The 24,279-nt window shown below is 52.2% G+C and overlaps 9 protein-coding genes across 9 annotated transcripts; 4 read left to right on the plus strand and 5 right to left on the minus strand.

The window, feature by feature from the left end:
- Window positions 1-12: 12 nt before the first annotated feature.
- On the minus strand, window positions 13-1,188 carry NEUTE1DRAFT_134343 (uncharacterized protein; the record flags this gene model as incomplete). The annotated part of the gene is made up of 4 exons (XM_009849303.1): window positions 13-736; window positions 801-818; window positions 870-1,004; window positions 1,149-1,188. Coding segments are annotated over 4 exons (917 nt in total), but the record flags the coding sequence as incomplete, so codon positions are not given.
- An 812-nt stretch (window positions 1,189-2,000) lies between these two features.
- Window positions 2,001-2,177, minus strand: NEUTE1DRAFT_97473 (uncharacterized protein; the record flags this gene model as incomplete). Its single annotated transcript, XM_009849304.1, has 1 exon — window positions 2,001-2,177. The coding sequence occupies one exon, from the start codon at window positions 2,175-2,177 to the stop codon at window positions 2,001-2,003; it is 177 nt and encodes a 58-aa protein (XP_009847606.1).
- A 10-nt stretch (window positions 2,178-2,187) lies between these two features.
- NEUTE1DRAFT_119501 (uncharacterized protein) lies at window positions 2,188-5,001 on the minus strand (the record flags this gene model as incomplete). The annotated part of the gene is made up of 2 exons (XM_009849305.1): window positions 2,188-4,255; window positions 4,319-5,001. The coding sequence occupies 2 exons, from the start codon at window positions 4,999-5,001 to the stop codon at window positions 2,779-2,781; spliced, it is 2,160 nt and encodes a 719-aa protein (XP_009847607.1).
- Window positions 5,002-5,742: 741 nt separating this feature from the next.
- Window positions 5,743-6,000, plus strand: NEUTE1DRAFT_115672 (uncharacterized protein; the record flags this gene model as incomplete). The annotated part of the gene is made up of 1 exon (XM_009849306.1): window positions 5,743-6,000. The coding sequence occupies one exon, from the start codon at window positions 5,765-5,767 to the stop codon at window positions 5,936-5,938; it is 174 nt and encodes a 57-aa protein (XP_009847608.1).
- A 2,750-nt stretch (window positions 6,001-8,750) lies between these two features.
- Window positions 8,751-10,410, minus strand: NEUTE1DRAFT_119503 (uncharacterized protein; the record flags this gene model as incomplete). The annotated part of the gene is made up of 3 exons (XM_009849307.1): window positions 8,751-9,036; window positions 9,089-9,958; window positions 10,018-10,410. The coding sequence occupies 3 exons, from the start codon at window positions 10,408-10,410 to the stop codon at window positions 8,854-8,856; spliced, it is 1,446 nt and encodes a 481-aa protein (XP_009847609.1).
- A 2,794-nt stretch (window positions 10,411-13,204) lies between these two features.
- Window positions 13,205-14,489, plus strand: NEUTE1DRAFT_35374 (uncharacterized protein; the record flags this gene model as incomplete). The annotated part of the gene is made up of 2 exons (XM_009848801.1): window positions 13,205-13,567; window positions 13,641-14,489. The coding sequence occupies 2 exons, from the start codon at window positions 13,205-13,207 to the stop codon at window positions 14,487-14,489; spliced, it is 1,212 nt and encodes a 403-aa protein (XP_009847103.1).
- Window positions 14,490-17,007: 2,518 nt separating this feature from the next.
- On the plus strand, window positions 17,008-18,860 carry NEUTE1DRAFT_106941 (uncharacterized protein; the record flags this gene model as incomplete). The annotated part of the gene is made up of 2 exons (XM_009849308.1): window positions 17,008-17,780; window positions 17,837-18,860. 2 exons carry the CDS (start codon window positions 17,008-17,010, stop codon window positions 18,858-18,860), a joined length of 1,797 nt encoding a protein of 598 aa, XP_009847610.1.
- Window positions 18,861-18,936: 76 nt separating this feature from the next.
- NEUTE1DRAFT_56523 (uncharacterized protein) lies at window positions 18,937-19,684 on the minus strand (the record flags this gene model as incomplete). Its single annotated transcript, XM_009848929.1, has 2 exons — window positions 18,937-19,518; window positions 19,583-19,684. One exon carries the CDS (start codon window positions 19,514-19,516, stop codon window positions 19,241-19,243), a length of 276 nt encoding a protein of 91 aa, XP_009847231.1.
- A 2,445-nt stretch (window positions 19,685-22,129) lies between these two features.
- Window positions 22,130-24,269, plus strand: NEUTE1DRAFT_75213 (uncharacterized protein; the record flags this gene model as incomplete). The annotated part of the gene is made up of 1 exon (XM_009849309.1): window positions 22,130-24,269. One exon carries the CDS (start codon window positions 22,149-22,151, stop codon window positions 24,231-24,233), a length of 2,085 nt encoding a protein of 694 aa, XP_009847611.1.
- Between the last annotated feature and the right edge of the window lie 10 nt (window positions 24,270-24,279).

Here is a 24,279-nt window from a genome sequence, read left to right on the forward strand (position 1 = left end):
AGAGAGGGGAACGTGGGTCTGGTTGGGGTGGTGGTTGCTGAGAAGGACGACGTGGTTACGGAGGCGGCGGTGGAGGATCCAGCAGTAGATGGGACGGTCAAATGCTGAGGAGGGAGCTTGAAGATGCCGCCGTCATGCATAGCCATGGCCATGGCGGCGGGATGAAGGTTTGCCGAGGAGGGAGGAGCGCCGTGGCCGTGTCCCCCGTGTAACAAGGGAGGGAAGGAGGGAGTGGCCAGCGAGATCTTGACGTCGTCTGGCAAAGCGGTGGGCGCGCTCGGGTGGCTGATGGCTACCTGCCCCGCGATGGTCGTGCCGTCTTCGAGGCCGGCGGAGATGTGGTGCGTGACGTTGGAGTTGATGGCAGGGAGGACACTGACGTTGGGCGGGATGGAGCAGATCATGGAGAGGAGGTAAATGGCGGACTCAAAGGAGCCGGAGAAGATGCGGGCGCCGGTCAGGAACATGTTGCCGATGGAGGCTTCGGCGAAGTTGAAGGTGGACGTTGGTCGGGTTCGCTTGACGATCTCGAGGTTCAAGGTGTTGAGGATGGACCGGATGAGTTCTCGTTTGGGAGACGAGATGTAGGCCCAGAGAAGGTGGCGGGCTTCGACGATGTCGAGCCATTCTATACGGGCTTTTGATGGATCACCGGGGAGACGGTACTCGAAGAGCGCTTTGAGGGCGGCTTTTTCTTGGTTATTGGAGGGGTTTGGGATCAGGCGGACGAGACGGCCTGGGTTGTGTTAGTAGGTTCATCTTTGGGTTCTCGTCTGCCATGTATGAGTTTGACGACATACTCCTGATATCACCAACACCTGTAGCGCTATTAGCCCTTGTTCTACACTGACAGAAAGGGTCTCACTCACTTGGCCCTCCAATGAACCTAATCAACTCGGACGAACTTCCTCCATTGTCACTAATTGGGATGATGTAGTTGAGTTGACAATTCTTCTTTTCAATGATTCCGTTGAACACATCAACAAGACTGTTGGCAGCGGTGCCTTTGGGTTGTTGCCGTGGTTGTTAGCTCAAGTGTCCACTCAGCAGGGTTCTCCAAATGGGAATTGGCGATGAAGTAGAAAAAAAAAAGAAAAAAAACGTGCAGAAGTCTGGGGAAGTTAATGGCTGAATTCAGGCCGATGTACCTCCAGAGAAAACGGTGATACCCGTCTTTTTGTCGCTCATCTTGAATCTGCCTGAGCGAGGGTTTTCCTGTTGTATTGCTGACGTTTTGTGTTGAGTGCTTGTCTTGTTGTCGCCGTCGATGCTATGACGCAGTAACCGAATAGTTACGCGATGGAGCTCTTCTGGCCGATAAAGGCCGCTTGGAAGAGGTGACCTGCGAGTTCTTGAAAAGGTGCAATATAGAATGGAATTCTTGAAAAGATTCAGCAACACTTGATAATTCTTCCCAACGACAAGTATTGAGGAGCGCCTTGATTTTATAGCTTCGTGAAAAGGAAGTATACGTTGCGTTCCCGACCATATGTCCATCCTGGCCCGAACTCAGCGTCCGTCCTTGAAAGCCTAGAATCCGAACTAACACACCGAAAGACACTCACAACCCCAGCAACCGTGTTATCTTTCGTATTTCATCTCTTGAGTCATGAGTCACATGGCATCTTTCTGTTGTTTTTCAACATCTGAAACGGACACATCTTCACAATCCTTCTTGCACAGCCATCGCCCGTCATTTCGGGGGGAGGAACGCAAATTGTGGGGTTGATCCGAACGCCCTGGAAATGGAAGTTGCAGTAGACTTACCGATAGTGACGCGATGATTTTCCACCATGTACCCTAACCCTGATAAATCACCGCCCCTTTCTTGATTCACCTCCGCCTTCAGTTCTCTATGCCCCCAATATCAGTAGTTTCCATATCTTCACCATCAAAGCGGAAATATGGGCGCTCGGTACCATACTTTATCGTGTTAAAGTCAGGTGGTTTATATACACGCTATAACATAACGCAGACCATCAAATATCGTACAGGTCGGCTCACGAGGAGAGACCTCTCTTCAGGAGAAGGCCATGCTCGATGAACGCCATATCTAAACACCTACGATCGTAGCAGAGAGTTCCAGGGAGAGTCTGAAACCATTTAGGCATGAAACATGCCAACAAAAACACATGCAAAGGCTGACCGAAGCACGCGAAAAGAGGACTCATCCGCATGTACCTCTAACATGAAAATTGGCCGTCGCCAGCGATGCAATGATATTGTCGTACAGAAGGATGGACATCGAAACATCACGACCAAACATCAAGTCGCTTGCAATATAACACAACACGGGTAAAGAAACAAAACAATTCTGCCGCCGCCGCCGAAACCACCTGACCGACCCGCTATAGAAACCTGAAAACATACATGGCCACCTGGACAAGAAAAATATACACCTGATCGTCGGATTCATCAATAACTCAAAGAGGTTGTAGGGAAGACGAACGTAGTCGTGCATTAATGGAAGCAATAGGTAGGTACGTTAGGTGGTTGGATTGCTTGGGATAATGATGGAGATTCTGCACCCTTCAACGCTCAGGACAGACTCAACACTGAATGTGTGATGCTGTGCTCCATTACTGGTCGTCATCTCCCATGTCCATCCACAGGATTCGTCTGTGGTTTCTCAAACGGCAACGCAGTTGCCTGAAACCTCTCCTTTTCGGAAGCATTCGATCATCCATGAGCAGACAGGTATTCGAGCAGCCCTTCCCAGATATCCCAGCCATCCACTTGTCAACCCGATCAGCTACCATCAGGCCACCATGCCGCGTCCTATTGAGCGTAGTAAACCATTCCCGGCTGCGGCGGTTGATAGTAGAATGCATCTGGCCCGGGAGCCATCATGCCTCCCATCCCAACCACGCCAGGACCTCCATAGGCCGGCGCTGCAGCTGGATACTGGGGGTATGTAACCATGGCAGGAAGCGTGTTTGGATCATAATAGTACACCATACCGTTGATTTCTTGGGCGACAGGACCTTGCGAGGCACCGTTTTGCCCACTGGCCTGAGCATTCGCGGCCGCTACTGGGTCAACTGGCCCAGATGTTGTGTATCCCATAGGCTGAGGCATCGGAACCCCTCCAGGAATAAAAGCGGGCGCCGCTGCATTCGGCTGCATATCGGTGCCCATTCCCTGAGGATAATAGTATCCCTGCTGAGGAGGCATCATCTGCACCGGCTGAGCGTAGAAACCGGGCTGTGAGAAAGTGTTGGGCTGGAATGGAGCGGCATGGATAGCTCGCTCGGGAATCTGTGAAAGTGGAGTCGTCGAAACCTGGGACTGGTATGATGGGTTGCGAGCATGCGATTCCAATTGAGGAGGAACTTGCTGATGGAAAGCTTGTTGATAAGCTGGAGGTGCAGCAGCCGTTGGGTGCGCTGGCGTCTCGATGTTCTCAACCGACACAGACTTCTGGGGACGCGGTTGATGCATGGGGATAGCAGTGCCAGTGCTGTCCTGGAAAGCAGGCTTTTGTGGGAGAGGATGGAGTTGCGGCTGTGGGATGTTGTTGATGGACGGCTCCATCATGGGCATATTTTGGGTTGCGACCATCGTTGGCTGCTGTTGTGCGTGCGGTGGCAGACGGACAACGGGTCTGTTGGCGTCAACAGGAAGAGGCGGCCGGGAGATTACAGAGCCCGTCGGCGACATCATAAAGTCTCTGCCAATCGATGATCGTCGACTCATAGCAATGCTAGGTGAATAGGCGCTGCCGTAGAAGCTTCCTCCAAACACACTAGTCCTGCGAGAGAAGCCCCCAATGGAACCATAGGCAGAACGCGGGCCCTTGCCGCGACCGCGCTGGTTGTTCGGGCGCAAAGCGCGCGGGATGAAGATGAATGATCTATCGCTAGCCGGGAAGATATAGCGAGGCATCACAGGGAAATTGTGGTATGGTATGGAGATCCTGACGGGCTTATCCCTTCGTAGAGGCGGACGATGATCGGGAAGCTTCGTGTACTGTTTCAAGGGTATGCTAGGGAAGCTTTTAGGCCCAAGGCTGATGTTGGGGATGAAGACGCGGACGGTCACGTTGCCAAGGGGCTTAACGCAGGACATGGCCCGGTTGATATGGGTGTTGCTCAGTGGCGCGTTGTGTATGACACCGTTTCCATTCGGAGGACCTTCATCGTCAGGCATGTATCTGGGTGGCTGCTGTCGTTGAGGGCGAGGGCCGGCGACCTCTTCGTGCATATCGTGAGCCCAAGGCCCGCTCGTCGTGGGATCGGAGGGGTTACTAGGTGGGCTGCAGCAGCGGTCAGTATATGCGAGAACCAACAGATATGCAATAGAATCTTGGCCAGCTTACTTTACAGAAGTGAATGGGCCCACAAGCCCACCACCTCGTCCACCACCTCTTCCACGGCCCGGTCGAGTAAATGGGCGGAAGCCGTTCGCGGCCGGTCCAGCATGACGATGATCGTGTAAAAAGAAAGCACCCCGGTTGGGCACAAAGGTTGGGTCTTCGTCCCTCTTCCGCCGGTATTCTTCATGTTCCGAGCGCCGTTTCTGTTCGTGTGGGAGGACGCGCGACTGCTTTGCGACAGAGTTGGAGCTCACGACAACAGGCGCCGCGGGGTCCTTAGCAGCAGGGCCTTTCTCATGATGCTGAACTTTATCAAAATCGACTTCCTCAACCTCGCCATCCTTGTCGGCCAGTGATAGTCCATGTAGCATGATTTCCGTATCCGTCACGGTGGGCTTCTCGCCAGACTTGGCGACAGCCGTGTCGCTTGCGCGGCGCCTGGTTCCAGCTTTCGCGGCGCCATTGCCGACATGCTTGTGAAGTTTGGGGGAGGAGGGAGAGACCTCGTCGACATTGCTAGTGTCGCTGTCGTTATCAGCGAGGTCGTGGTCGTCGCTTGCGATGGAGGCTTCTGTGACCGAGTCGTCGTCGAGGTCCAAGGTGTCAGGGCCCTCCTCTTCACCCTCGTCCTCAACCCTGCGACGCTGACCGATGACCTTTCTGCGTCTGGGCGCGGCGGAAGCCATTGTTTCTATGTGGAGGTGATCGAGGTAGGGAGAGAAAGGATATATGGATAATCGCGTCGGGGCTGTTCAGCCGATGGAAGGGGGGCAGGAAGCTTCGACGGTGGTAATGTTATCGGTGATCGGCAAACTCATGCGTTGCCGTGGTGGACCAGACGACGTCAGGACAGGGAGGCCCAGTCGGATGGACAATTTCTAGCGTGGTGGTGTGGTTGGTCCTCTCCTCGGGAGAAGATGTCAAAAGAACGGGTTGGGATCTTGTGTGTCCGTAACCGCCCTGCGGTGCAGAAAGATGTGGGGAGGTCTGTGACGGCTGTCGTCCAAAGTCGAGTCCGAAGCTCGCAGGGAGGGATGGCAACAACCTTGGATCCCTCGGCGGGCGGGTTTTGTTTGGTTTGGGGTAAGAATATTAGAGAGAAAAAAAGGGTCGGGGGTCAGAAACAAAGCCGGCCAGGAATGTTGGCTGGGCAGGGGAAAGAAGCAAGCTGAACAGAGGTTACAGTCGGAAGACGTGGGCGGACAACTGGGGATGGGAAACTTGAAAAGTTGACTTGATGTCGAGGACTGAGAAAAATAGTAACCAAACTGAAAGGATGGACGATAGAAAGAATCGGAATTACGCAGCAAGCCCAAAGCAGGTGTGAACTTGTGAAGTTTACGAAGAGCACCTCCTCTACCTACGTAGCGTGGCGGGCAGGCGGTAGGAGCAATACTGGGCGGAAACCCTGGGCAGAATCGCGGGCAGCCAAAGTGAGGTGGAAGTGGAATGGAGATAGGTTGGGGCCTGGCCGCCTGGAAGCTAGGTTGCCAGACACCGCCCAAGGAAGCCCGGCCTGGAATCGAAGGCGCGGGGATGGGAAAGCCTGCGGACACGGAACCTGACGCTCTGAGGTGGGTCTTGCCGCCCGCTTCTGGGCTCGTCAACCTCGAGGGGAGCTGAGGTTAAGAGGTGATGCCAACCATGTTTAAAAGGATTTGATGTATGTTTGTCTTCCGAATAAGATATTTAAAGCTGCTTTGAAGACGAAGGACAATCAAGGAGTGGTTGATTGTCAAAATTATCCCGTTTGAGACCAGTTCGCTGCCCGTTGATCTGACACACTTCAGCCCGTTTGCCGGCCCGGGCCTCACTCGGTTGCTCACTGGACTGTGATCCACATCGATAAGTCCCCCCAGCTCTGGCAGCTTCCGTGGAGCTAAGGCCACACGATGACTCGTGCACTCGCCCCCTTACAACTCCACAACTGACCTCTCGATGCTCTCCCGTCCTCCTCTATGGCGTCCGTTGTGTCAGTTCATCAACAACTGGCCATGACCGTCTGAAAACCCGTGATATTGCCTTCCGTTCACTTTCTCGCTTAGAGTCACCACTCAACTGGACCATAACTGGACAGCATCACCTCTCAACACCCTGACTCATCTCATCAGTAATGGATGCATCTGACTGAGCAGAGAGCCCAAGCACGACAGACGCATGCCAACAAAAAGGCACGATGATGCACGACAAGTCGTTGCAGAAAAACGAAGCAAGACCAATCATCCTTCGTCAAGAAACGTGGCCAATCAATGGACTTTCGGGATCGCTTCCCGAGACGAGGAACCGTGTCTCGCCATGGCCCATGGTCATGCTCTTTCTTTCCGGAGTTCTTCTCCTTCTGCTCTTATCGTTGCATTCTGTTATCGCTGCCTCTTGCATACCTACATTGGGCATCTTACATAGTCTCCAGTGAACGTCGAGTCGTACAACAGTACCAGTAAAGATGCGTGGGGCTTCCCCTCCCTCCCGTCGATTGTTCATGTCCTTGGGCAGCGGGGCAGTACGGCAGATACCTCTCTCATCTACCGTGTCGATGTGATTATCATGTGTACATACCAGCTTCCCAACCTTAACCTAAGCTCTCACCACACCAGAAAAAAGAGCTCACGGAACCCAGGTTCTTCCCAGCACCAAGCCCACACCAAGAGCTTGTCGACGTCAAGTGAAAGGTCAGAGCTACGTATGTATGTGTCCCACAGGGTCCCAGACAAGGTCATCAAAGCCATCTCCATCTGGGCCGCGATCACTCGGACCTCTCATCACGAGACAGGACTGATCCGTCACTTCTTTGCTCGTTCTGTAAAGTAAAGGCTAGGCATTTGACATTCACTAGGGTCACACTCACATACAGATTGTTGAATCCGGACTGCCAGGACACTTACATCTTACCAAGTACCCTTAGGTGGACTTGCATTTATTAGGTAGGGTCTTTACTGTAACACCACTGCTTCATACCTTGCCCTGCGCTGTACTCATCCGTCCCTAACACACAACGACCAAGCTTGGGATCTCTACCTCAGAGGATGCTTCACCTACTTACCCCATCTTGCTCCGCACGCATTATATTATACAGAGGCACTTCCAGACCCCGTCTCCAATGCCAAACACTATGGAAGAGGACCCCTTTACCTACGTCCTGGTACTAAGGCTGCGTTTGTTCAGTGTCGTACAATCATTGTACAGCGCCGCTCACAGTCACTCAACTCCCTTTACCAAACTCAACTCCACTCAACCCAACTAAACTCAATTGGAGATCCCCCCAAGGCGAAATCAACTCTGGACAGTTACCATAGTGAATCAGTTCGTAGCATTTATGGGGTATAAAAAAAAGGTCGTATGAGGCTTTATGTACGAGATCCATAAAAGAACAGACGCAGTCTAACTTGAAGTCCAACCTATACCACCACCACATCGTGTATCTGAATTCACTTTCCAGGACTACCTACCTGTCCACACCTATCACATACAGTACCCATGCACCGACCCGTGATTAACACTCGGACTCCTAAGTTCGCGATATTAAATCAGCTTTTAGTATATAAAGGATACCTGCAGCATCTCACGTCGTAACTTGGTCTGAATCATGAAGGAATATTTGCTCGTAAGGTTTATGTATGTATATACCCTGATCCTGACGCGGAGCCTGACATGATATGATTTATTTTACTATTCTCTTCACAACAGTTTTCTTGGCCTTGGGGTTGAGATATATAACTAAGAAATCAGATAAGAATCACATGGCTGTCGTTCGTGTCTTGTATAGGTGCCACGCATCCACATATAGGACCCGTTGGCGGTGATCCTGGCGTTTCTGGCGGACTTCAGCGAGGAGCAAACGACTTTACCCTGCTCAGCTTTGACCCTCTCCTGCTTCTTTCTTGCTTCGGAAGTCGTGTGTCGAACAACCTGGATAAGACACAAGGTTGTCACATTCTCTGGACCCGTCATCGCTGGCTTGCAAAGATCACAAATGTCACGCGCGACCAAAAGACTATCAACCATGAGTGTCGTCGTAGCTGGAATTTGTTGCAGCTCGAGGAGATGTGGTGAACTTGAAAAATAGGAACAGTTAAACGTTGTGTCATAGTCAGCTTCTGACTAACCATGCCGTGAAAAGGGTTATACGGTGAGTAACCGGTAACGGGCTTGGCATAAGTTTGCTTCACCCTCCTCACCTCTCCATCATCCAACTTATTTGGTATTGGTTACGGATCTGTCTCAGTTTCTGGCAGTTAGTGTAAACCATTTTGCAGAGCATAAGCAGAACCGAGGACTTATCTGCTCCTTCTCGCACAGATATGATCATCTTCAAGCATGAGAGTTGAGATTTGGACGAGTAACTAGGGTATCTAATGACCTCGACGGTAACAATGGATGTTTCAGCGTGCGCTAAAGTTACAGGTAACTCAAGGCAACGCACTTCCTCCACAGTGAAGCCACTGTTTCCATATGCGATACACTAAAGACATCTACAGAACTGACTTCTTCCTCCTAATGAGCGTCCCGCAGACCACAAACATTTCGACCTCTCTCTCAAGTTACAGCAGCTTCAGACTCTTCACTGCTCCCTTGACTTGCTCCACCGGGGAGACGTCACCAATCTTGTCTGCGGGCTCAGGTGAGTTGGCCTCAGGTGAAGACTCGGTATTAGGGAACACTGTGTGCTGGTTCACCTCAATCTTGGGTACAGCTCCAAAGCGGTTGTTGCCCTGGTCCCAGATCTGTTCATCGTGTTAGTAACATCTTCACTCTGTCGGAGATGCGTGAACTTACAGCGTATATGGACTTGAGGAATGTATCACCCAAGATATCGAAAGGCATAGTACCCCTCGACTGCACACCACCGTACCAATGGTCATCATCAGCCGGTGCCAGCAACAGATCCTCCTTCTGAATAACAAACTGCTCTCCACCAACTGCGACACTCAGCTGAGGGAGCTGATCAGCTGTGATTGTGCTCGGGATGAGGTAACCTTGGTATCGGTAGCTGTACTTTGAGCCGGGGATCTTTGCGTAGAGCGCTTTGCAAACCGTGTCCGAGACGAGCGCCAGTGTGGTACCAGTATCAGCAATTGCGGCGTTTCCGCTCACAGAAACATTCTCGCCGTCGACTGTAGCGCTCTCACTGGGGAACTTCCAAAAGCCCTCCGAGTTGTCGATGGGTGTCCATGTGATATCTTTTCCGGAAGCTTTGACGAGATCTTCATCGACCCAGCCAAAGGTGTAGAAGGATTTCTCCTCTGACTTGTCATCACGCGCACTGTAAAAGGCGGACGTGAACAACTCAGCCTCCTTGGGAATGTCATCCTGGCTGATCATGTTCTCGACAGGTGTGGGCTGTGGATCCGGTTTGCCATCGCTCTCGATGGTGTTGATCGTGGAGAAGGCAAGTCCAAGAAGACCGTCAGCTTCGCCAGAGGAGAAGGCACTGGACACCTTCTTGGCAAGTTCGATGGCTTGGTTCTTGATCTGAAGCCCACCGACAGTAATGACATCCGTACCGACGGTGCCCGAAGCGGTGCTTCCATCGCCGTACTGGATCTTCCAGGTCTGGTCGGTCTTGCTCTCCTGGAAGGTATCCGACTTCTTCGGGTCGAACTTCTTGTCGGCGTGATGAAGAAGGGATGAATCTGTGCAGCGGACCTTGAAAGAAATTGGTCAGTGTCATGACAGAAGAGAAAGGGGTAGGGTTGAGTACTCACCCAAAGATCAGCGGATCCTGTGTCAAAGTCAAGCTTGACCTTCTGTTGCGGAGTGCCAATACCAATCTCGCAGAGATACTGAGTGTCGTACTGCTGATCCTCGGCAGGGATGGGCTCGTTGTCTGTTTGAGGATCGTCGGGACGTTCCTGGGGTGTCCTAACCAGCTGCTCCCAGTGACGAGTGTAGCCGCGGCGTTGGAACTCTTTGGTGAGATCGGTCTTCTTCAAGTGGAAGAACCTGGACTCCTCGGTGGGATTGAAACCGTAGCGGGCCATTGCACTGACGTATGCCTTGGTGCCATTGAGTTCACGACCGGGCTTGCGAACAGCCTGAACCTTGTGGAGGCCAAGGTCCTGACGGAGCTTCGACTGGACTTGGTACATAGAACCCATGGCGACCGATGATGCCTTTCTGGGAAAGGGCAAACACTGAGAGGGATAGGGGTATCGGAAGTTTGAGGGAATGAGATGTGTATCTTGAACGAACAGTTGAAAGTGTGTGCGACAAGACGTAGGGAATTGGGATGTTGATGGAGAAGGGCAGCAGGATTGTGTTGGGAACCGAGCCGTGTTCCGGGCAGAGTTGATGGGGGGGTTATTATAACGTTAGGAACAGCCAGCAACCACAGTTACCCCCACGGAGTGACCTTCCATAGACATCACGACGTGAACTACCCGGAGAAAGAGCGATGGGTTACCCCTCAAGCTCTCACAGGAAAAGAGTCACGTTGGCGTCGTTCTGAGCGAGATGCCTTCTTGACCCTCCTATCATGATGACAGCGAGGAGGAAGCGACTCTGTTGAGGCAGGCAGAACCTCGGTCCCGCTGCGAGTACGGCCGTTCACCTGATGTAGAAGTTTCCTTGAGCGACTGCCCTGTCCATTTCATCCTGCTGCCTCAAACAGGACGAATTGCTTCTCAGTGACACATCCACCCGCAAGTTTTGTCAGTACAACAAGTAGAGGTAGTCACGATCTGTCCCATGCAACTGAATGGTGAAACTGAGCTTTCGTCATTGTCACCGCCATTGATCCGTCTCGTGCTACTGAAAGCGGCCGGAAGGACTCCCGTGAGCAGGTGTGACTGATAACCTTGAGTCCCATTAGACACTCGTGAGATGGAAAGAGCTGGTTCTGTGTGAAACTAACAACGAACGACTGCCTCGTGATGTTTGCAAAAGTAAAGGTTCGAAGCCTGATGGAGAAGGAACTAAAGACTGACCTGAGTCACCGGATTGCTGATACCTGCCTACCTTAGGCAGAAGTTCAATCTTATCTTGAGATCCAGGGGTACTTCTCAGTCGAGGAAGGAACGCCTTCTTGTTCCAAGAGCCCTTCGCCCAACCGTAACCCCTCCCTTGAGTACTTCTGGATCGCGCCTTCCCTCTCAATGTCAGACAATCTCTCTTCATGACGTTCATTCCCAGCTTCTTTGATTTTGGAGCAAACATTAGGTTCATCTTCGAATTATGTCCGAGTTCGATCGAACTAGCTTGGGGCTTGGGATGTGTTCAGCCTGCCTGCAGTCTTAGTTCAGGCGTCTGGTGATCATCAGAAGTCGGAGAGTTGTAAGGGTTGTAAGGGTTGGAAGCGAATATGGAGCTACCTATTCAAACAATTAGGGGTTGATCAGCCCAACGATAAAGCTGCCTTGCATCTTCCCCGAGAGCCAAGCAACAGCATTCAAGACCTTTGGTTTGCTTCAATACACCAAGAAGCTAGAAGCAAGACCCATGTGTAAACAGACATGGTGTTATAACACTCATGTAACCAGCCTCACGTCTTCAGTATTGCTCAACTCACGAATGCTCGTGTCGATTGCCCACTGCTTGTTCACTCCTTTTAAAGTGCCTATTTTTGTTGCCATGGTAACGGACTGCGGAGTGTCCATCATCCGGTGTTGACATGCCTCCATTGGAGGTTGATAAGTGTGGTAATGTCTAATCTAGAAAATAGGTGCGCACTGGTCAATGCTACCTCTACCGACACTACCACCACCATCCTTTCCTTAGTCCCTTTTGAGTGAGACGCGCGGTTAAGTAGTCGGTAGCATCGCGGTGGGTAGAGGTAGCAGCCGTCGTCGTCGATGGTCGATTCGACACATGGGTGAAACACGGCGGCGATTGATGAGCTGACGACTTGGCGGCTCGAGACGCTGCTAGAAACAGAATGACGACCCAGCGAGGTGCCGCAGCGGTGATTGACGAGTCCCCGAACCCCACTGGGATAGCCCGACTTCGTAAATATCGAAACGGGTACAGTAGACTTAGTACGGGGTACCTAGGGCGGGGTGAGGGCGGACTTCAGTTGCTGTTCAATCCTCGGGCACTCTCTCGTCCGCGCCTAACGACTGTGCCTCTTGTTTCGATCAACTCGAATGGAAAGGGAAACGTGGAAGAGTGTCGAATTGTCATTTCCGACCTATCTCCAGGATGGAAGCACATTCATGGTGCTCACCAACCAGCTAGGTGGGAATACATACACTACACTAGTGGTATGAGTTTGGGGCAGTGACACGTGTGGAGCTGCTGATGTGGGCTGGAACAGATCAACACCATTTCCTTAGCGGGTTTGGGGGATCCCTGTGCAATTCCAGGGGACGCAAATCGGCAGCGTCCCCGGGGCATGGCGACAGGGCAGTGCGTTCGCTTCGTTGTTGATGGCGTCGTTAAAACATGGCTGGCAGTGACTTCATACCCACTTTCCATTTGGGGACTGCTTTGCTTGTTGCCATTCATAGCCATATTTGATGGTCTTGTTTCCCCCGTCCATCCCGTGGCTGAGCCCATTCGTTGAGTTTCCCTGTTTCGTCGGCTTTTTTGGTTCAAGAAAACGTGCTCAGACGTCACAGTTCCCTTTACGTCTCTTTGCCCCCAACTACCGCACCGGCCGCCCTAACAGGTCCCCTAGAACTACTCCCGTACTTACTCTCATTCCTGCTGGAAAGAGGTATCGATCGACACTGGTCGATATTAAAAAACTCGGGAAACTTCCCAACCAACTTCAACCCTTCAGACAGACGACTTCTTTAGCACGATCTCTACAACTATCTTGCTAGTAAACGACAGAAATATTCGAACGCATTACGAGTGTTTGACGCCACCAACAACACTACATCAGCATTGTCGTCGTCTTCATCGCCCACATCAGTCATGGCAGTCTCAACAGATCAACCGCCTGCGAATCCCATGTTCGCTACGAACTCATCGCGCCCAACGACCGCCGAGAAGGCGAACCCTAGCCTACCAGTAGAACCATCACAGAAATCATCATCACGACAACCAAGCTTTGTCCCGTCGCGTAAATCGGTTTCGAATTCGCCAATTGACGGCCCTCGCTTTTCAACAAGCGACAATGCCGTCGCCGCGCTGGACTTTCAGGGCTTTGTTGACAGCAACAACGACCTACCAAGCTTGGCCACCATAAAGAAGATCGAAAACTACCATGTTCTCGATCGCGACGGCAAGTCGCACACCTTCCGGAGTCTCTATACTGGCAAGCACGTTGCCCGGCGAGTCCTCATCATCTTTGTCCGCCACTTCTTCTGTGGTGTAAGTTCATGCCCTGCATTCTAGACCCCTCCTCCGTTCGACAAACATCATCTAACTTGCTCCTGCGAACTAGCAATGCCAAGAATACCTTCGCACCCTCTCTGCCTCCATAACCCCCGACGCCCTCCTCCGGCTTCCACTCTCGACCTTCATCGCCGTTGTTGGCTGCGGAAACCCACAGCTTATCGACATGTACGCCCAAGCAACCAACTGCCCATTCCCCATCTACGCCGATCCCACCCGCAAGCTATACCAGGAGCTCGGCATGGTGCGTACCCTCGCGCTGGGCGAGAAGCCCGCCTACGTAACCAAGCACTTGATCAAATCTTCATTTGATTCGATCATCACAGGCATCAAACAGATCCCCAAGGGGCTGGCCAACAAAGCGGGAGACTTCAAGCAGATTGGCGGCGAGTTCTTGTTCGAACCGGTGGATATTCAGAGTCCCGTTAACGCCGTACAATGGGAGGATATGGAAAGGACACTTGAAAGGGCAACAAGGGAGAACAATGAAGCGGCTGCTGCTGCTGCTGCTGCCGAGAGGAAGAGGGACAGTTCCGGCTCAAGGCTGGAACCAGACTCTGACGACAAAGAGACCGGTCTAGGTAGCGACAGCAAGGGGACAATAACGAAGGACAAGAAGATCTTTGGCGGCCAAGGACACAGGCCGTCGGAAGCCAGCATCGATGGCAAGAACGAAGAAGACGAAGGCGAGGAGAAAAAAGTGACATGGTGTCACCGCATGAAGACGACGAGGGATCATGTCGAGATTCCTGAGCTTATGGAGGTGCTGGGGCTTGATGGGCAAGGGGAGCCCATCAAGGACTCCAGGAGGTGGTCCAAGGCGCTGGAAACAAGAAAGGGAACTGGGTTTAGCATGGCGCGTAGGATGAACACTATGAAGGCAGAGGCAGGAGCGTAGGAAGGCTTTATGTGCTCGCCGTTTGGACGAAAAAGAAGTAAAAGGAAGATGAGGAGGGGTTTGGTATCATCGGGGATGACAGGACCATGATGGCGAGAAAGGAGTTGATTATTATAGGATCCTGACAGAGGCCTGAGGCAGGAGAGCAAGCGGGTGAAGACCTAGTTGACTTGGCATGGTGCATGTTGTTTTTTATTGTTTTCTTTGCTCAAATATTCCCACACGGCATGGCGGCTTGTTTTATATTCGCTTTTGTTTACAAGCATGATATTTGAATCAGATTGATACCACCCCGTTTAGGTTCATGGGTACTTGCTCGATCGACTGTTCGTTTCCGTTTTGTTTTGGTCATTATCGAACCATTGCCGCGTTAGCCTCTGTCAAGCCCAGGGGTTGTCGGGTGTGGACAAGCGGCCTGACACTCGCCTTCAAGCGGTTCCTCTTCATTCTCTTCTGAGTGAGTATCTGTTAGCTCGATGGGTCGAAGTGATTTCCAAGCCAGAGAACTACACTTGGCTAGAGTCAGTCATCTAGTTTATACCTGACTAGAAACCCGCCACCGCCGGTTGGTTTTTCTTCCTACATACCGCCTAGAACAGCTTACCGGTGGATAGTATCACCATGGTCACACGAGGTCAAACGTTCCTGGCTGAGACAAGCCTTCGGAATAGATTTTGTGTTACGCCAGATACTCTACCTCAGGATCTTCACCCCGCTTCTTGTGTTACTGGTTATTCATTCACCTCCCTGTTGGTTTATACTCCGTAACTCCGCTTTTTGTGTTCCGAATCTTCTTTCCAAGTCCAGAAGGAACATTAAAGCTCCGTATGCAGAGTAGGGAACCGAATTCATAATGAGCGAGCGACTTATCATGAGCATTCATTGCTTTTGTAACCTCGCCAGAATCCAGTTACTTCATGGGGCAATTCTCGCTGGACTTTCTCTAGAGTTCCCGTCGTTGTTCTAAGGTAGGTAGGCAGGTAGGTTCTGGTTGTATGTGAACGAAGAGATTAACGTGCCAAGAAAACGCCCCTCCCCAGTCTAAGTAGTATCTGCAGAGAAATCTGTTCTGTCCTTCCTCCACCATCACTATTCTCTCTGTGATAGTTTCCTGAACCAAAAAAGGCAACGTACAGTACAGAGCAGAGACATTCTAGACTACCTACCGTACCTACGGGCGTAACTAACAGAAATAAGTAACCTCTTCCTCATCTCGCTGGTCCACCCTCGCTGTCTTCCGTCGACGTGCTGTTGTCTTTCTTCAGTTCTGTCTCGGCTGCGTACGCTACCGCCGGTTGGCGCTGCCCTTTGTCGTTTTTCTGGTTCAAACTTTTTCTTTCTTTTTTTTTTTTTTTCCCTTTTTTTCTTTTTTTTTTAAGGGGGGGTGCTTTCCAGTTCTTTCTTGAATATAAGGTCGACCGGACAACTTACTGAACCTTGTTCTGGACTTTGGCTTTATGGGTACCTAGGTACTCACTCGGCGTGCTGTACACAGACACAGAAAGGGCCTTAGATCCTACCTAAACAGAAGAGATTCCGGTGAGTGTATTAGGAACAAGGTTTTGTCCGTTGAGCTACCTACCTAGGTACCTACCTACTTGCCTCATCAGACTCGGAATGGAAGGTTGAAGTGTTCGAAGGTGCCTTGAGGTGAGATTCCGCGCGCACGCCGATGTTTGAAACTGGCTGAGACATGGGCTCGAAAGATGTCGTGGGACTGATTGTCCACGGCCGGAGACCAGCCGAAATGTCGTGGGGGGCTAGTTGGTTAGTTTGGGCCTAACAAGGTTGTTGGGGTAGAAGTAGTTTACTCTAGAGGTAGGCAGGGGAATAAGAGTTGTGTATGAATGCGCTTCACAATCGCCTAGAATAGCTGGGAAGTTACTAACCTGGGTTATTGAAAGCCCGGTTTAGATGAGACCTGCTTCTAGGTATGCAGTTAGGTACCACACAGATGCGGTGTTGAGGAGGTAAAAGGAAGCAGAAAAGGCCGCTGACCGACTGGATCGAAGATGGAAGTTTGACATTCGTACGTTACGTGCATGTGGGCAAGGTATTGGGATGACGACGAGCCCAGGATATCTATCTCAATCAGACATGTATGTACTGGACGTGAGCACATGTAGGCAGGTAGGCACAGAAGTCTGATTGATGATGAGGAACGAAGAAGCTATCCTGGTAGGATCAGAGACTGACATCCATGGATTATCTGGTGGACGGTGTCGGGGGCCGTGGACAAATTCATTAATCCCTAAAACTGAAAGAGGCCTCGGGTACATGGCAACTTTTACATTCTCTTTTACATCCTCACCTCACCTTACCAGAGGAGAGACACTCTCAAACGACTACTTGCAACCCAACCTTGCTCAACCGTGCACCAAACCACCAAACCGACGACATCTCAAAGCCAAGATGATATCTCTCAGATTGTGAAAACCTCGATTCAAGCGTTTAGTCTAGACACAACTCACCACACGATAACCTACCCGTACCTCTACCTCTACATACCAACATCAAAATGTCAATTACCCCTTCCTCCTCTTGTCTTGACTCTCCTTCCCTCCCCTCCACAACCGGCCTCGGCATCCGCCTCTCCTTCTACCTCCTCTGGATCGGTCTCATCCCCGCAACGCTCCTTCGAACCCGCTCTCCGGCGCCCTATACCGTATTACGGGCCGCACACGCGATTCTCTGTTCTGCCGTGTTCATCGGGCTCGCTATGAAAGTGGTAGCCTCTTCTCCCGGTTCAGACACAGATACAGATACAGATAAGGTTGGATTCGGAGCGGTGGAGGTATACATTGCGACTTTGCTAGTTAGCGGTACAGCGTACATCACGCTGGGAGTAGTATTTTTGGCGGGGGTAAAGAGATGTCTTTTGAGTCCTGGTTCTGGGACTGGGACGAGGGAGGAGAAGGAGAGGCGGAGGGGCAGAGGTGGGAAGAAGAGGAGGAAGGAAAGTAGTAGGGATAAAGGAGTGAAGGAGAGGGAGGGGTGTGATTTGCTGGTTATCATGGAGTTCATTCTCCTGCTGATGGTGTGTGGGTTTCAGTTGTGGTTTTGGTGCTCTGGGGTAGTTGGGTTGGTAAGAAGGAGAGATGAGAAACTTTGTGGGAAGCCGTATGGGTTCTTGTTTGCCAAAGTGGATTTGGGCAGTGTCGCGTTCAGAGCGTTCAATATAGCTGTGGTGTTGATAGTGTTGGTGGCTGGGATGGTGATGGGAGTGAGGAGTTTGAGTGATGGTGGAAGTGAAGAGAAGAAGAGAAGGATGAAAAAGAGGAAGAGAGATGGGTACTATTTCTCCTGTTTTCCTTCAAATAAACGTCAAACCTTGCTGACCATAATAGGCCCTCTAACAGCTCAAACATGGATCAACTCCAACTCCTCTTTAACCTCCTCATCGCCACCGCCGTCCTTGTAGCCATCGAGCTCTCAATTCACTGGAACCGCGTCACCTCAGAAGTCAACAAAATCAACACCGCATCGCAACTGATTCCCCTCCTCTTCTGCCTCGTTCTCATTGCAGCTTGTATCGTCGATTGGTTCTCTTCAACATCCAACAGCAGTGGCGATAGGAGCCGTTCCAGCCGGAGCAGCGGCCGGGGAAGCCGTACCAGTGGGAGTGGAAGCGGTGGTAGTGGCAGTGGTGGAAGCAGGAGGAGTAGAAAAGAATCCCGTCGTCCTTCACGCTCTCCTGCGAGCAGCAGTAGTAGCAAGTCAAGCCCAGGACCGCCGCGACCGAGCAATTTCTTTCCTCCCGCACCACCGCCTCCAGCAGCTGGGCCAGGAGGATTCCGGCCTCCGATGCCGCCGATGCCCGGTATGCCGCCACCACCTCCATTTCCACCATTCTCTGGTTCAGGGCCTCCAGGTCCTTTTCCACCACTAGGATCGGCAATGTTTGGCGGCCACGGAACGCGAACGGCGAGTGCCACCGGTAGTTATTCAGGCAGAGAATCCGACCGACATTCCGAGCATGAATCAGGCGATGATCATTCGTACCACTCCCATTCCGAGCACGAGGAGGATCAACACAGCGAAGATGATTACCATCCAGATAGTATCGACGAGGAAGAACGTGGCGGAGGTGGTGGTTCGGCGCCTCCACCACTAGCACCTGCACCGCCCGGCGCGTTTCCCTTCCCACCACAACCGCCACCACCAGCACAGTTCCCAGGTGCACCTCCTCCACTTCCACCCGGCTTCGGCCCCCCGGGAGGAGGAAGAGGAGGGGCTCCGCCTCCCGGCATGGTGGGAAGAGGAAGCGGTAGTGGGTCGCCGACTTTCTTTCCTTTTGCTCCTCCGGGCGGGGGCGCAGGGAGGGGGATGATGGTTCCGCCGCCTCTTCCGCCGGGGTTTGGTCCTAGGTAGTACTAGATAGAGGTTTTCATCACGATGACACGACGTAAAGATGGGATCACAAGTATACTTAGCACACGAAAAGATATTTGTGTAAATGCATTCGCATTCAAACGGGTAGACCACCCCGTTTCCAGAGGCGTGTCGTTACCCAATTCTATCCTAATCCTAGGTCATGTCGTCGTTCGTAACCGTAAATTTCTCAAATCCCCAACAAACGCCATGTAGTGCAATGATGAATATCCGCCGGTGTCCGTGAATTCCTTCCAGAGTGATTCTTCCCCGTCCATCCGCCACATCGTCATCATAATGCTCTTCTATAAACTTCTATTCCTCCCAGAGGTGGTGCTGATGATGTTCAAATCAAAGTCCTTTTTCTGGTGTTGATGTCTTTACGAAGACGACTCCTTCTGGCCCTTGCCAACGTACTGCGCCTCGTCCTTGCCAACCTTGGAAAAGTCGACATTGGTCGTGTCGGTAGACGCGGGCTCACGGAGGCCAGCGGAGGCGCCCTCGCCCTTGGAAACATCGCCAGAGAAGCGGCCGCTGCCGACGTCGACGGTGCGGGAGTCGGCGGATTGCCAGTCGGGGGCGACGGGGGGCTCCTCGGGAAGGGGAAGGTTGGCCTTGACCCTCTCGATCTTCTCGGCCTTGGACTCGTTGGGCATTTCTGGGTGGGTATTAGTGTGTGTTTTACTTGATATGTGAGGGTATTCGAGAAGGAGGAAACTTACTGATGGTGGTTTTCTGCTTAGACGGGAGAGAAAAAGAGGTGATTTGAAGGGGTTTTCTGCGCTGGGCGTTTTGGCTTTGGTGATTTTGCTTGATTGGGATTGTTTGAAGTGTTTTGATCTGTCAAGAGAAAGGTTATGAAGAGCAATCAAGTGGTTTCTTATATGCCTTCCTCAAGCTGTTCCTGAACAATTGTCAGAGGTGATCTCGATTGAATATGACGTCAGTGACGTCAATTATATCCCAAAGTGGATGTTAGTCTCCACCATTTGCTGTCATAGAAGTGAGACTCGGCTCGCTGTCCCGTTGTGGGGCTTTTGTTTTGTTTGACAGCGGCTGCTCCGCCAAGAAGTGCCACATCTGCCAAAAAAGAAAAGACACCGACCGCCAAACACATCATGATCAATCTCCCACTTATTTTGGACACGCAGCCAATCTCTACTTTCATTTATTTGAAGCTATCCCCATTTCCGTCGCTTTTATTCTCGCTCTTGCCTACCTCCTGTCCCTCTACGCCGTCTTGTACAAGTTCGCTGCAAGGCTCGGGGTCCTGTTACAAGGTCAAGGAGGAAGAGCGGAGGGAAAATAAGAGAATGAGGAAGAGCGGAGAAAAGAAGGAGAGAATGAGGAAGAGCCCAAGAGACATTTTGAGGTTGGGGACTGGGTGTGGGAGACGAACAGAGACATTACACATTCAAAGTCTCAACCAGCATGGGTCGGACCGCAGGTGGTTCACAGTAGCCATACACCATGGTCTTGTGAAGTTGAACATGTCAACAAAAAGGGGTGAAGAGGAGGCTGCATATTAATCATAGGAATATCGGGGTAGGCCGTAGTGGTCGCCAGTAACAGCAAATGAAGAAGTAGATGTAAGGTGGCATAGCTTGAAGAGTTGAAGAAGCATGAACGGGTAGGAATGGACATTGGGGAGAAAGTTACGTTATATAGGTAAGGAGAGGACGAATATGAGGCTATTCACAACTCCCGAAGAGTGGAAAGTTCGTGGTGGAGGCAGTTCGGTTCCGAGGACGGAGCTTTGCTCTGAGGGTCACGTGGATTCGGAATCTTCGGGCAATTAGACTGGTCCCTTAACAGGGGCGCCCATGAATTGTTAGCTTCCTTTTTCTCTCAAACCGACTTTTTGATGAATGCTACCCCATCACGTTTTGGGCTTGCGTAGGTAGTATACATTACACAACACCGATGGCTTGTGCAAGCCTACTGCCAGGGCAGTAGTTTGGTAGCGTACACTTTTGTACGGTAAGCCTGTTAGTGGGTCCTCACCCTGGGCAAGCGTTTTGTGGTCACATGTCCACCACCCCCTGACGGACCACACCACTGCCAAAGTCCAGACTTCTCGCCTCTGCCATAAGTGAAGGTATACACACTAAGTTAAGCACACCGATGCTTGATTTTATTGTCATTGTTAGAGTAGTTTTTGTTCGTATTCTCTTAAAGCCCCTATTTGGCCCATGCCCGCCGAGTTTTCACACGCACACAGACACAACTGAGGGTCAGTCAGTACGTGAACTTGGCCATTTGTCATTTGCAGCCATGGCACTCAATCCAACGTATTGCATTCTGTTGAAGTTGATTGGATATATTCGAATTCGTGCACGGACCAAGCCCAGAATCACACCTCATTGGTTGCACAAGTCAGCATTCCAGCCACCCTTCGAGAAACAAAATCCCCGCAACCCCATTCTGGGGCCCCGCCTTCCTCCACTTTCTGCCCGCATTTTACCACGCTAAGACTAGCTGCGGACCACGGCAATGGAATTTGAGAAACATTTTGCACTTCACTTGAAGCGCAACCTTTCGGCTTCGTTTACCGTCGTTGACCAAGCTGATCTTTGTGGATTTTTCGGCGCTTGTTCGGTCCCTTGGCTGAGCCTCCAAGAACCCCAAGACTCGTTAGTTTGACAGCTGTTCGTGATGATCGCTTGTCGTTACGTTGGTGTTTTGTTTTTTGAATTTTTTTGATTTGTTTTCTTTTTTTCCCCCGTTTTGCCCCCCTTTTCCCCCTTTTGCTCGTATTGCACATGGTACGGCCACAGCGTACCAGAAGGGCCCGTCAACATGAAGTCCCTTGGTCATCAAGTAGTGGCCAGTGTACTTCGAACTCACCGTTGATGGATAAAGGCACCGCAGCATCGCTGACAGTAAGCGAGGACTCAGCGGTGTGGGGAAGAGACGGAGAGACTTCGGGGTAAGATGCTGTCCCGGGCCGACACCGGGCAATCAAGCCAATCGGCATCCGCGCTAACATTGGCCGAGCCATGTTAGTCGTGACTTGGTTTCCCGATCAGGAGAGACAGCGCCAGGCTCATGAGGGTTAGCCCATGACGGGCAACGCCGCACACAACGTGGGTTGACAGACAAGTTGGGGATAGGGATCGGACTTGGGATCGAATCCGTCATAGCTCGTTTTCTGTAGCTTCCCCACGGGGGAGAATCTTCTATTAAAGTGAGGCTCAACGCCTCATCAAGATCGTCTGTCTTACTTCCTCTCTCCATAGCAGCTTCTTTCTCCCATCTTTCTAGAGTCTTGTGCCCATTTTTCCAAACATGACGAAAACAACACCATATAAAAACGCCCTTGTCGGCTTGCTCTCATTAGCCTCGGTCCTCCCTGATGGTACTACGGCTTCCGTACTGCCTCGTACCGCAGAATGCCAAAGGAATCAATACCCAGGCCCCAAGAACCCCAGCTTCGAAACTGGCGATCTGTCGGGCTGGACAGTCGTTAATGGAGCAGCCTTTGGCAAATCCTCTGTCACCACAACTGCCTCCTCGCAGCTAGGGACCGGCCCGTTCAACCAAGTTGGCAAGCAGTTCCTCTCGACAAATCTGCAAGATGGCGAAGCTGCCACTGGGACACTCCGCTCCAGCACCTTCAAGGCAAGCTCCGTCATGAGTTTCTTGATCGGCGGCAACTATGATCCCGCCAATCTCTACGTGGGACTTGTCCTGGAGAAAGACGGCACTCTCCTGTTCAGCCAGACCGCAACCAACGACGAGGCCCTCATCCGCATCGTCTGGGACACCAGTGCCTACGCCGGCCAGAACGTCTACATGGTTGTGGTCGATACCAGCACCACTGGCCACATCAGCTTGGACGACGTTCGAACTGGCTGCCACGCCCTCAAGGACGGCTCACACACCTTCAACATCCTTGGACAGAGCAACCAGCCCACCAAGAACCTCACCGCTCTCGCAGCCGCTTCCCGCTACGCAGTTGACCCGACCCGTCCGCAATATCACTACACTCCCTACCAGGGCTGGATCAACGACCCTGCCGGTCTGATCCAGTGGGGCGGCAAATACCACCTCTTCAACCAGTTCAACCCTGTCGCCCCTCTTTGGGGTCCCATGTACTGGTCGCACGCCGAGAGCACTGACGCCGTACACTGGAGGGACCTACCAGTTGCCCTGACCCCGCCGTATGTCAACAACACGCAGGACACCAGCGGGCGCTACACAGGCAGCGCCGTCAAGAACCAAGACACGGGTGCTCTGCAACTCATCTACACCGACGCCACCAACGTAACCTACCACCCCCACGCCGTGCCCGAAGTCGTCTCCTCAGCCGTGAGCACCGACGGCATCCACTTCGACCTCTACAACGGCAACCCCATCGTGGCCGAGGCGCCTCCCAACTCTGCCGCCGGATTCCGTGACCCCAAGGTCTTCTGGGACCCCACCGCCAACAACTGGAAGATGGTCGTCGGTTCCGGTGACGGCCACACCGGCAACGTCCAGCTGTACAAGTCCACCGGCCCATCCTCATCCGAGCTTCTCTCATGGGAGTACGTTGGCGTGCTGCACCAAGGCGACGGCAGCCGGGGTATCATGTGGGAGTGCCCCAACTTCTTCCCCATCGACGACAAGTGGGTTCTCTTCTACGGCCAAGACAAGGGGTTCAAGGGGTGGTACGAAGTCGGCTCCTTCAACGGAACCACTTTTGTTTCCGAGAAGCTGGGTCTGTTCGACTCTGGCCCCGACAGCTACGCCACGCAGTGGTTCGTCGACGACGCCGGCCGCAACCTGGCCGTCACGTGGATCAACAACTGGAACACCACCAAGTGGCCTAGCAGGGTCAACGGCTGGGCCGGCACGCAGTCCATCATGCGCGAGCTCTTCATCCGCGAAGACGGCGGGCTCGGCCAGAAGCCCGTCGAGGAAGTGTCGCTCTTGGCGAGCGGCCCTGCCAAGTCGCTCGGTCAGACGGACGTCTATGGAACCTACGAGGTTGGATTCACAGACACGGCGCGCCTGCAGGCTACTGTCGACTTGGCCGCTAGCGATGCGCCCGCCTTCACCATTGAGCTGTTTGCTTCCAGTGCCGAGTCTACTTCTCTTGTTTACAACTTTGCCAACCGGTCGTTGACCATCGACACTACGCAAGCTGGATACGGTCAGGCTGGTACTTGGGAGGCCACCATTGCCAAGCCGGCTAACAACCGTTTGTCGCTGGATATCCTGATTGATCGCTCGAGCATCGAGGTGTTTGTTGGTGATGGAACCGCCATGACTGTCAGGGTGTTCCCGCGCTACCAGGAGTCCAAGAACATTAGGATCACCAGCGATGGAGGCAAGAAGACTGTCTTTGATGATATTGTCTTGACGCCGATGGGGTCTGCTTGGGAATAAAAGAGTTAGAAAGAAATGTACATGATGTAGACGGACGGGGGGGGGG

Source organism: Neurospora tetrasperma (assembly GCF_000213175.1).
Source record: "Neurospora tetrasperma FGSC 2508 unplaced genomic scaffold NEUTE1scaffold_1, whole genome shotgun sequence".
NCBI classification, from domain to species: domain Eukaryota; kingdom Fungi; phylum Ascomycota; class Sordariomycetes; order Sordariales; family Sordariaceae; genus Neurospora; species Neurospora tetrasperma.